Here is a 12,805-nt window from a genome sequence, read left to right as displayed (position 1 = left end):
GAAGATTTTCGCATTTCGAACACGTCGCAAGAATACCGACAATACCCCCTCTAGCACCTCAACGAGAGGGCTGCACACATTAGAGGTGGCGTAAATCGGTTTCTCGCGACGTGTTACCCCTATATCTGATAGAAAATTGACGAGTTTTGATGAAAGATTTCTGCTTAAAAGTTGGTGTGTGTGAGCCATATGGTAGTGCCCAAACAGAAGCTGTTGTTTTCGAAGCTTTCGAACTATCGCCCCCATCAGCCGAAGTGCTGGCCAGTGAAGGTGCTCTTATCTGCGATTTCCCTCATTGTTCAGCGCAGATACCATCCGAAGAATTTCGAAAGCCGTCGTTCCAGCACGCGCTTGCTGACTTTCTGGAAAAGGGCAGCATGGAGCCCTTGAGATGCTTTCAGCCACTTGTGACAAAAGCACAAACCCCAGTCGTCGAGTCGCGCGATACAGCCAGTCCAGGGCTTATAACTCATCTTCTCATACCCCTGCTCGAGTCGATTGGGTCGCCGGTAGACGAAGATGTTACTCGCTTGAGAAAACGTGTTCGTGATGATGCAAACATCGAGGCTGCGGAGCTCCCATGGCGGAGATTGCCTCTCTGGATTGCACTGCGCATTGGGATTCAAAGACAACTACAACTCTCGCTAGGGAACAAAGCTGGGAGAGCTCACTACAAGTTTTTGATCGTCACTGTACTTGTCGAGATTCTACTCGAATGCCCCGGAAAACTGGCACCCGAGCTGACAATGACCCTGCGAGCCAAAATCTGTCGTCGTCTTGCAAAACTTGAGCAAGAGAAGAATAGGATGCCGGAAATGTACGGCCAACTATTCAACGCTACTACAGAATTCTTCAAGAAGAGCATCATGCAAGCCACGCAGCTAGTGAATTTAGCTTGGGAGAAATTCAAACGAGAGACGACACGGCCTATTCCTGTGCTCCCCACACGTGCTGACCAGCAAGCACAATTTCTGTCTCTTCCCAACAGTAGATCATACCTTCAAAGCGTTTTGGAGTCACCTCATTCACAAAAGAAACCCCCCCGATCTTTGCAGCTTCCATCGCTACATGATACCACGATTGAGCGAGTTGAGCGGTTCACTGATATGTATCATCGATTGGCTGAGTTGGAGTGCAACATCGAAACAAGAGAAGAACCCAAGATAAGCAAAGACTTTACTCTCGAATCTTTTTGCGAAAAACTATCGGGTGCAATGCTCGGTCTCATGAACAGTGTTGGGGCAGCGTACGACTCCGACCCCGAGCAAATGTCCGTCTTCATCTTAAGTCTTTTCACACTTTGGGTGAGACTAGACAAGTACATCACCAATATTTTCCCTATGATCCTGGAGTACCACCCAGTGTTCACTCCTGAGCTCTTAGATGCCCTGCATTTACCGACAGCCGCGGGAATGCGGCGACTTCGTGACATCCAGAGCTATATTCACAACAGATGCGAAGGATGTAAGTATCAGACAACTATATTCGCCGAGCCTAAAAAGAATTGCTTTGTGGTAAGATACTTTTCGACTTCGAAATCGATGCAACAACTCCATCAAAGCATACAACAGGCATCGGAGGTATCACGCCAGGCGAAGACATCAGAGTTAGAGAAGTGGTGGTCTGAGTTTGATGAACATTCTTTGGGCATCTCTGGGGGCACATGTACTTGCACATTTAAGCGCGATGGGACGCGAGACGTAAGGGGATGTACCAAATGCTGGCATTGGCGAGTTCGGAACCGCATGCAGATCTATGCGCACGAGGATTTCCTTCCTAGCGATCCCATCAAATCAGCCGCAGTCATTTTCGAGTTGAGTATTCCAAGATCTTTTGTTGCATATCGCAACGCAACATGGAAGATATTGATGTTGGCTTACCCTAGCAAACCGCAATCCGGATCACCCACAATACTCTTGAGAGACTACGACCCGCTCACAAAATATGCGTCGAGACAATCCACCGGTGTCACTATTGCATCGACATCTAAATCATTTCGTGGCACACATTACAAAGTTGGTAAGAAGAAGATGAAGGCATCCGAATCCGATGTTCTTTATCCCAATGGATTAAATTTCTCGTACTTCGATACGGTTTCGAAGACCTGGATCAAGGACTTCGACAGACCATTGACCTTCCAACATGAGTGCGGAGTACATGTACCACCTGGGCTTTGCAGCTTGCTCATACCAAGCTCGTCGCACCCTCCCACTGTGATAACTGGGCCGTCTTCATATGAAATCGTCGCATCGGAAACGCAGTGTCCATCTGACATGTCCTTACATGAATTCACGGCCTATCAACGGTTGCTTTCCGGCAAGACTCGCCGATGGCTTACGATGTTGGTCGAATTAGGCGCGTCGAATGTGAACTTCAGCAGCGAGAGCACAATGCACATATTCAATCACCTTGCTACTCAAGCTGGACCGGCAAATGATAAGTACGATACATTCGGCGACATCCATGCGGTCTTCAAGGATATGTCATTTTGTGACTGCCTAGCCGCACAAGTAGAAACACGCCTCAACAACATTACGTCGAACTGGCGTGAGGTTCATTGCATGGAGGCCATGGTCACGTTAGTTCTGCGCCTTTGCGAATTGGCGGCCCCCATGGTGCGAGCGAACGAACTTCTGGTTAAGGCACGTTGTATCACCTTAGCTTGGATTACCCGTCTTCGGGCCGATGTTAGAAATGCCAAAGAGACTTCTGTCGCCGAAACAGCCGCTAAATACGCTTTTTGGGCTGCACTTCTCTGCCGCAGGACATTCTTTAACATCAAAGAATCAGATGATGTCATGTCAGAGAATGATCTGTCTACATTTGCCCAAGCATCATTAGCTCTTCAAGAAAACCTCCTTGTGGATGTGGCCAAGCTACCACCGATCCTGAAGAGGATGTTGATTCGAGATACCAAAACAACGTACAAGATCAAACCACTCTTACTACAGTCTACAAAAGCTCATCCTCAAAGTGTTGGCATGGCGATCAACATATCGTGGTCAGAACCAGGGAGTTCAGCAGGGAAATCCTTCAGTAATTGGCGGCAAGTCTCACCCATACACGACCGATGGGTAGTAAGTACTATGGCATCTTCGACGAAGAGCCCAGCAAACGCACAAGTAGTCCACTACAACTTTACGGAAGGTCACTTACTGGTCGATGGCAAGCCCTTAGGAAGACTTCCACGCGATTTTCGAGAGTCAGATGATGTGAAACAACTCTTTGGTAATCAGCATCTCCTCACATTCCCATCCGCTGAGTTTGGCATGTCGTACGTCCTCGCGTTGCGTATAAGAAATCACGAGATACACTTTGGTTCTCGGAATGGGCGAGTCATCATCCGTGCTTGGAGTCGGGATGGGCTGCAGGAATACATTCCATCTCGTCTTTTCGTCAGAACCGAGACTGTCGACCTTCCCGATGGACTCGTCTCCAATTGTGCGCATTGGTTGAATCTAAACACAAGGTGTCTTGAGATCCGACGCAAACCTTTCCTGTGGAAGACAAGAGCAAGCGACTGGAAGATTGATCTTATCAAATGGCAAGCTCATCGAAGCAATCGAACGTTGCTAATCGATCCTAATTCATCTCTCTCCAAGCAGGTTGCTGACGTCTTTCGTGGTTTTGAAGACCCACACAAGATTACCGTTTTTCAGCCCATCAATTCAAGGGGAAAGTTATCTGTGGAACTTCGCCATTTGGAACTGTCATTCTTCGTGAACCAAAAGGGGCTTCTCCAATGTCGAGAGCTGAACGAAGAGATCGATCCCAATCAAGATGCTGGCACACTGTACGGTTTCCAGAGTAAAATCGTGCTGCGTGACGTCGCAAACAATAAACGTCGCAGCATAATAGCACCATGTGGACCAATTTCTGCTACACGGCATGGGATGCACGTGGCCGTTCGAGCAGCTACTAGCACTGATTATGCAAAGTTGGGAATTGATGATGTACTTGGACGCTTATCGTGCCCTCCTGAGCCCCGACTTTTATACTCAAAAGCTCAGTTTCATGCGTATACATCATTCGCTATACCTGATCCTTTGACTGGCCGCACAGGCACCGAAGAAGCGTTGCACATGCTCCAATCGGGTTATTGCCAACCATGGGAACCGTTGGCTGGAGGATCACTCAATGTTCTCAAATCAATTTCAGACCTTAGTCCAAAGCGTGAATACTATCCGCAAGACAAGAAAGCACTGCAAAATGTGTCCTGGAATGCAAGGCTTACCATGGCCATCCAACATGATGCCTACGAAGGGCTTGTGCAGAAAATACTCGACAAGTCGGACCATCTTCGGGTCTTTGCTCAAAATGCAGTGGACGGTGTAAACATTAGCACATACGTCCCGTCTCACCTTAGGGAACGGGGCCTTGCGCAGCGCCGCATCTATGAGCGCAATGTCGAAGATACAACTCGGGCAGCAGCTGATGATCGGATGTACAAATCTCGTGGCCAGCAAGCCAATTCAGTACAAGCACGCAAAGTTTATCACATAACAAACCTTTTCCAGAAGAATCCCTTTCAAGTCCACACGGATCGAGAACTTTCTACAATATTGCAGGATTGGCAGCTCATCGGTGGGTTTCATGGGATACGTCGGCACGACGCTGCGAGCCTGAGCGACCTGGTTGAGATGAATGTCGATGAACAATGGGGCAGTCTTGTGAATATCTGTCGCCATTCCAGTCTTGAAGAACCCTACAGTTTGATGTTTCGCCTAAGTCTCATGTCGCTTAACCCCACAACCGACCTAAACACCATCAAGATCCTGGCAGCGTTTGCGTCTCTGCCGACGTTGAGAGACCTAATACCTCCATCCTGTCCTTCATTCAACCAGTTCAGGCTTAACGAAGTGCCCAGCATACAATCCATCTTCCATGTAATCTCTGTCGATTTACCGGAGAAGCGTCAGCGGATGCAGACAAGGGCTGAAGCAGAACATCGAAAGGCATGTGAAGCTGAGGGGAAACGATTAGCGCAACACTTCCTTAGCCAATGGCCAAATCGAAAAGTTGCTCTGGACGGGTTCGATTCGGACGTCCTTGATGTAGGGCTCGCAATGGAGCGTGTCGTCCCTGAGTGGGAGCGCTTGCACTCAAACGCATCCCTTTCAGAGTACATAGTTCATGTGCAGAATGAATTGCGGTGTCACAAGGGACAGATTGATACGTCACATCCAAAAGCTTGGGATTGGGAGCAAGAACCATTCTATGGAAAAACACATGATCCTGTTATACCGTCTGTCTCGAGGGATCTTCTTAGTAAAGCGCTAACGTTACCTTTCGGACGCCAGGTGTGCGAGCTCCCACTCCCCAGTGACACTAAATTTTCTACCGATATGAAGGAGAACACGGTAGCAAGGATATCAGGTAAGGAGACTGTTGAGCTACGGCAGATTCTTTCCAATTTTGCGCAAGTATCAAATCCTATCCGCCAACAGTATGGGCTTGATTTGAAGATGAGCCTTGACGCCCTGGAGAAAACCAGTAATCAGACTCACGTTTCGCATACCACCCCGAATATTACAGTCAACGCAAAATGCATCGACAGTCTTCGTACTATGGTAGCCACTCACTTGTCTCGGATTCATGGAGCTTTATCTGAAAATGATGACCGCTTCCCGTGGTTAAACCTTGGAAACCTCTGGCCTTGCACAACGTCGATCGCGCTTTTAGAGCAACTGCGCTCGAGCTCGTCTTGCAAGTTTGGGGATTGTGTACGGGAGGCGGTTGTGTCGCATGGTATTCTAATCACAAAGTTGCAGCGACTGATGCGGATTCAAAACGCGCTGTATCATGGCAAGGACAAGAACCTCCAAGAAGAGCTTGGAAACTCCGGTCATGAGAATTGGAGTCCACTGGAACGGTCTGACTGGCTTCTCTTAGAGATTGATAGTGACATTTTGATCCGGCGGGAGCAGGTTGATGTTGCACATGCAATCATTGCACCAGAATCGAGGGACAACACGGTGTTGCAGTTGAACATGGGTAAAGGTAAGTCGAGAACATTAGGGACACAAAGGGCTCCCTAACAATAAAGAATAGGTAAGACATCGTGTATTGTTCCCATGGCAATGGCGGTCATAGGAGACGGCAAGCAGCTCTCACGTCTTATCGTACCAAAACCATTGCTTTTGCCGACTGCACAAATGATTCAGTCGCGATTGGGCGGCTTAGTCGGTCGCGAGATACGACACATTCCTTTCTCTCGCAGGACTAACATCAACCCGCAAACACTTCAGCTCTATAGAGACCTCCATAGGGGAATCTTGGACAGTCGGGGTGTTGTGTTGATTGCGCCCGAACACCTTCTCTCCTATAAGCTTAGTGGCCTTCAACATCTTACCAGCTCTAACCTGGAGATTGCACGCGAGATGGTTGAGTTCCAGGCCTACCTCAGCTCGATTTGTCGGGACATTCTGGACGAATCGGATGTTTCATTGGCAGTAAAGACTCAACTCATCTATCCGAACGGCAAGCAGACTACAGTAGATGGACACCCATACCGCTGGAAAGTGGCGCAATCGCTGCTATCACTCGTGAAAGATCGTCTTCCAGAGCTTGAGCGGGAATTTCCGCGCAAAATCGAAGTCCTGAAGCGTGGTCAGGGTTATCCGATGATATACATCCTTCAAGCAGATGTAGAGGAGTACCTGCACCAAAGCATTGTCGATGAGATCTGTACTGGAAGGACATCATTTCTTCGCTTCGCAGACCGTGCTTGGGATAGCTTCGAAGTGAACCTGCGTAGTGTGCTCTTTGAAGAGAACCTGGATAATGAGCTGTTGGAGCGTGTGGCTAAATTGTTCACCGACGAGAATATTGCGCTCAAAACGCTATTGCTTGTTCGCGGTCTGTTGCGCAATCGAATACTGCTTTTCTGTCTCAGAAAGCGCTGGAACGTACAGTATGGGTTGCACCCTAAGCGAGATCCGATGGCAGTGCCCTTCGAGGCAAAAGGTATCCCTTCCGAGCAGGCTGAATTCGGGCACCCTGACGCAGCGATCCTTCTCACATGCTTGGCTTTCTACTACACTGGTCTCAGCCTGATTCAATTCCGCGAAGCTCTTCGTCATATTCTGGCATCACAAGACCCTGCTAGCGAATACGACAGATGGACTAGCACCTGCGATTCGCTTCCGGAGGCTTTGCATCATTGGAACGTTATCAATCCCGATGACCATGATCAGGTAGATGAACTCTGGAGGCATCTTCGAATGGACAAAATCGTGCTCGACCACTACATGAACCACTTTGTATTTCCCGCGCACGCCAAACAGTTCGACATCAAGCTTCAGGCTTCGGGATGGGACCTGCCCTTGTTCCCGCGAACAGAATTCGGCAAGACACTCACACGTGCCAGGACTACTGGGTTTAGCGGCACTAACGACAATAAAATGATGTTGCCGCTGACTATCCAGCAGAATGATCTGCCAAGTTTGCATCAAACGAACGCTGAGGTACTTACCTACTTATTGCAAGAGCAAAACCGTGCATATCACCTTGTAGCTCGTGCCGGAAAGCGACTATCCGAGACAGAATTCCTTGCACAACTCAGGGATAAGAGGATTCGCATTCTCATTGATGCCAGTGCTTACATACTCGAGATGAGCAACGAAGACTTGGTCAAGGCGTGGATGGATATAGATACTCAGCCACCAGCAGCTGTGTATTTTGGTGCTGACAATCGAGCCTGGGTGCGATACCGTGGTACCAAGGCGCGAGTCCCCCTGCTAGCAACCCCATTTGTCGACAATCTAGACAACTGTCTCGTGTACCTGGATGAATCGCATACACGAGGCGTAGATCTAAAACTGCCTCAATACGTTTGCGGTGCGCTGACACTTGCTCTTGGGCAGACCAAGGATCATACTGTGCAGGGTAAGTAGGAACATTCGATCTACAAAATGTTCAAAGTTGACGCGGAATCCAGCTGCTATGCGCCTTCGGCAGCTCGCAACTACTCAATCCATTTGCTTCTTTGCATTTCCAGAAACTCATCAGTCTATCCTTGACGTTTGTGGAGTGAACAAAGACGATAAAGTCAACTCTTCCCATGTCGTTAGGTGGTTGTTAGAACAAACGTGCCGTGCGAATGAACAGCTCCAAAATCTATACGTCTCCCAAGGTACCGACTTTTGTAACCGAGTAAATGCAGAATGGGAGAACGCAGCTTTTCTCTCTAATGCTCAAGACAGGACTGCATATGTTAGGGTGCTTCAGCATCCTGAACAGCAAACATTGGAGCAGCTATATGGAGGCTGCACGAAAGATATCCATGGCCCATCCTCTTTTACGACCATGTTTCCGCAGCTCGAGACTTTCAAGAACAAGCTCAACCACCTGCGTCTGGGTATGTCGAGCACCGCAAATATCCTTTACTCCTCTGCGCTGGAGGAAGTAGAACAAGAACGCGAGGTGGAATTTCAAGTTGAAGAAGTGCGTGAGGTACAGAAAGCCTTACATTACAAAGCCCATGCGTTCCCCGGAGTTCATCCTGCCATCTTTAGTTTTGTGAGTACTGGTCATTTGTGTGGAGACGTGGGGTATGAACACGTGTTTGATGCTGTTTCACGCACGTCTATCGGCGAGAGATTTGGCGTTAAAGGAACAGAATCCCGCTTGTTTGTTTCGGTGGAGTTCATGAGAACAATCAATACGGACAAGGGTGGCTTGATTGATAACTTTCTAGTGAGTTCATCATCTTTGGCGTCTTGCTGATATATTGACTATTCCACTAGCGTCCTGTTGAATGGATTCTTTACAGTCCCGTCACCTTCGACGCACTCATCGTCATCGCCGAGGAAGCAGAGGTTTTGATTCCTCAGATTCGCACTCAAGCATTCCCCCCCAAAGTACATCTCCTCACGTACTCAGCGCCAGCCACAAAGAAGATGCTACAATTCAGTGACCTACAATACTACTCCGTGCCGGCACTTGAAGGCGGACACATCATTCCGCAAAGCCTCACCGTTGAGCTTGGCATCTTCGCAGGTCGGTTGTACATGAAATACGAGGAATGTGTGTCTCTAGTGAATTACATCAATGACGCCAGCATAAATGGGCGATTTGATGCAACGACGACCGAAACAATCAGCTTTATCCTTGAGTGGGTTGCCCTCCGCCGCAGAGGTCAAGACATTACGCACACTCCGCTTGGCTACGTGTGCCAGGGTCGTCCATTAGGTATCGAGCATGCGTTCTTCGTGACCAGCCGTGCTGTTGATATTGGTGTGGTCGATTCATACCATACTAGTGGAACTGTCACTGAGGCACAAGAAGATGAGGATGATGAGGATGAGAAGCAATATGACTTGGAAGAGAGCTAGTATCATGTTGATTCGAGCTAAATCTACTTCTATTGTATTCGATAGAGAGCTACTAGCCACCTACTTGAGCGCTTAGGTCTGATGCGGGTTAGAGAAACACGCTCTCCCGTTGGTCCGAACGTCGGTCGAACACGCATACCGATGATGTCTAGGCACGGCTCAAATGGGCAGAATCTGGATGCCAGGCCATACTCCTGGATTCTGTGGTCACATGCTGAGATCCCATCGGGGCGTCCTACCAAAAGGTGTGCAGCCCGTTACTGTCCTAAGCATTTTAGTGTGAACTGATCCCATAGTGAACAGCCTCACGCCGGTAATTTCCATTTGGCTTTACTTCCATCCCGAGTGGTTTTGTTTTATCCCAAGTGGTTTTGTTCCATCCCGAGTGGTTTCGTTCCAGATGTGATTTGAAGTCTTGGCATTGCCTCATCTCTACTTTTCGTCCAAGGTTTCCAAGATTTTGCAATTTCGCTTGCCAGACATTTCAGTACCAAACTAATAAACAATATCTGCCTTGTATTTCGGTGTTTTCTAAACATAAGTCAAAGCAGAGACAGAACGATCTCAACATCCATACTACTACACTAGTCTCTTACCTCATTGAACATGGCGCCCCCGTTCGTCCCTGAGGACGAGGAACTGCTTCTCGTCACCAGGAACACGATTAAGAATCATCCCAAAGGCACTTAGGAAAATACCACAAAGCTATACAACATTCTTGTGCCATCACATGTTCAGCGAACGCAAGACAGCCTGCAGAACAGGTACAAGATCATGAATGTAGAGCAGGCTCGGTGGAGAGCTCTAGGTGATCGCAAACGCGTTCTTGAGAACAAAGTTCTACTGACGTTCCATAAAATGCTCAATATGAGTATGCACGCCGCTGAGTATCCGGATCCAGCCGTACGGAAGAGCTCTAGCATACGAGCTCGAGCCCAAACAGCAGTCGCCCGATTAAAGAACGGCCGGGATGGGCGCAATACCTCGATACGATCCGCCGAGCCACGCCAAACGCGATCCAACGTAAACACATGCTTCACTCACCCCAACAACACTTTCATTGAGATTTGTTCAGGGCCAATCGTCATCGAAGGACAGCCATATCAACTACCAGCCAAGGGTGAGGACGCCAATGGTTTCACAAACGGTTTCGCGCCCATTTGGAAGTGCTAATCTCCCAAATGTTGAGGTCGACGATTTCGCTTGTTTGACTTCCGAGATTCTCCTGCGACTCGATATGCTAGATCAAGGGTTGAGGCGACAGTATTCGCGAATGAAAGAGAAGAGATGGTAACCAAGTGTTACTGAGGAGTCTTCGAGGAAGTGGTAAGCCCATAGTAGGGTCTATCCGTTTACGGCTTAGTTGTAAACCTGGCTGTTGGCTGGCCATGTTCTAAATTTCAATTTTTAGTCGCCAATCAGATTAACGTCTATCCCTACGTGCCGGGACGCACGGTGTAACGGGACACTTTCTCTTCTAGACCCTTGGACTATCCCACAACATACTTATATATAGACAAGCGCAATACGCATCTACTCTAGAGCTCTTACTCTTCTAGCATATCAGCCTCTGATGCTAAAAAGCGCGTTATTGGCCGTGCTATCGCTTATTCTATTAATGCTGTCTTCTAACTCTCCTCTAATACCCCCTGCTCCTCCGCGATAGTACGCTTCTACGAACAGCTTAGTAGGTTAGAAAAGAAGCTAGAATAGCAAAGATTAAGAATACAGTCCTAAAAAGTCGATTTAGAGCAATAAGTACACGTCCTAATAGTTTCTCCGCGTAGACGGCAAGATCGTCAAAACGCGTCGTGAAGGACGTGCGCTATTAGTAGTACTTGGCATGCAGGTAGTCTATAGTAGCGTGCTTAAATATCGCTGTATGCTATCGTAACGAATCTAGCACTATACCTATAGTAGTTGGCGGCTAAGAATAGCTGTGGCGCATGCCTATAGCTTTCTAGAAGCCGCTACAGCTAGATGCTCAGCCTCGCTATTGCAACGCGACCTCGGCCGCTATCGGCATTTGCTCTGCTTAAAGACGCCGATGCTGCTGCTCTACTAAGAAGCGATAAAGCAGCGTCATCCTCTTATCGGCCCACCGGCCTATAGTTAATTAGAGCTTTCTTTATAGTCTATATTACTCCGTTGCTAACGTCTATTTATTCCGTGCCGGATATTAAATGAGTCAGCATTAAACACAATTAAGGCATACCCCTTAGCGATAGCTCCTTGAGCACACCTGCCCTTAAAGTATCGCCGGCTCTAGCTATCACCTAAGATTAGAGGTTCGGCTTCACTGGCGACATAGTAATATCTAACTTAGTCCTTAGTAATATCTCTAAAAGACTCTATTAGCACTAGTATATCTAGAGTTTATGCTGCTAGTTAGCGCGTAGTATGTCTTGTGCTGTGCTAAGGGTCTAGAAGAAAAAGTGTCTTATTATATAAGGGGCTGCGCTCTAGAGAGTAATCGCGAGGTATATAAGAGGTTATATTTAATAAGGAGCTATCTACTCTGCTTACATTATATTTATTTACTTATCAAAGAAGGGTTATGCCAAAGTGTCTGAGCGCGTTGTCTGAGCGCTGCTCAAGCGGTGAGCAGAGTCCGGGTGCTCTAGATAACACCCGGATTCCATGCTCATCTGAACAACGTTTAGATGGCGCGCGTAGAGTGAACCGAGATCTCATCGAGGAGCTACCCAAAGGGCGTTCAGCCCGTTACATATTACACCGTGCGTCCCGGCACGTAGGGATGGACATTTAGATAATAACTAATAATAACTATGTTATAAGAGCGGGCGGATGGCCCAATTACCCGAGCAGCAATCGGACCGTATGAAAAGGAATTGAGGTCACAGACGAGGGATAAGTGAGCATAGGGCTGCAGCCTATCACACTGGAGAAACCTTTTTGCTAGTGAATTTTATTGCAGAGTGCACAATTAGTTAACTACGTATATATTTAGTTTCATTGGCCTTAGATCATCGAGCACGCCTTCTACCTACCAGCTACTTCTTTTTACCTGACTACTCTCTGGCAAACGTCCACTACCATGCAGTTCATCATTCTCACCCTCACTATCATACCAACGGTGTTATGTCAAAGGAGACCTCAATGCTGGAAATATACTCGGACTTTGTATGGAGTTTGTGCTCGCGTACAGAAAAATGTAAACCACATCCTTAATCAGTCAAAAATGGTACACTAAGCAATAATAGGGAAAAGCAGTACATGAATTTAATGGACCTGTTTCCCAAAATGACGTGGATCTTGCGTGTAAAGAATCCGCCTGGCCGTGGGCATCATGGTACGGGGTTTGGGATGATACTAACCCAGTTGGCCAATGTTATTTAACTGGTATTAAAGATAATTGGGCACACGATGTTCAGGTACGCATCTAATGATAGTAAAGAAGATGTAGGTTACTAAGGTGTCTTCTAGTTTACCTGTTGCTATAACTGAGG

At 47.7% G+C, this 12,805-nt stretch overlaps 2 protein-coding genes across 2 annotated transcripts in view; both read left to right on the top strand.

Moving 5' to 3' along the window:
- SETTUDRAFT_161876 (uncharacterized protein) overlaps positions 1-9,335 on the top strand; it is a gene marked incomplete at both ends in the record, with an annotated part of 10,774 nt that extends 1,439 nt beyond the window's left edge. Inside the window, 5 exons of the mRNA XM_008028609.1 lie at positions 197-6,000; positions 6,052-7,887; positions 7,940-8,697; positions 8,748-9,205; positions 9,332-9,335. Coding sequence (XP_008026800.1) covers positions 197-6,000; positions 6,052-7,887; positions 7,940-8,697; positions 8,748-9,205; positions 9,332-9,335 — 8,860 coding nt within the window. The remainder of the gene's footprint in view (positions 1-196; positions 6,001-6,051; positions 7,888-7,939; positions 8,698-8,747; positions 9,206-9,331) is intronic.
- A 774-nt stretch (positions 9,336-10,109) lies between these two features.
- SETTUDRAFT_29177 (uncharacterized protein) lies at positions 10,110-10,508 on the top strand (the record flags this gene model as incomplete). Its single annotated transcript, XM_008028575.1, has 1 exon — positions 10,110-10,508. The coding sequence occupies one exon, from the start codon at positions 10,110-10,112 to the stop codon at positions 10,506-10,508; it is 399 nt and encodes a 132-aa protein (XP_008026766.1).
- Between the last annotated feature and the right edge of the window lie 2,297 nt (positions 10,509-12,805).

This window comes from Exserohilum turcica, assembly GCF_000359705.1.
Source record: "Exserohilum turcica Et28A unplaced genomic scaffold SETTUscaffold_27, whole genome shotgun sequence".
Taxonomy (NCBI): Eukaryota; Fungi; Ascomycota; class Dothideomycetes; order Pleosporales; family Pleosporaceae; genus Exserohilum; species Exserohilum turcicum.
The sequence above is the reverse complement of the archived record's forward strand: the minus strand, read 5'-3'. Positions and strand labels throughout refer to the sequence as shown.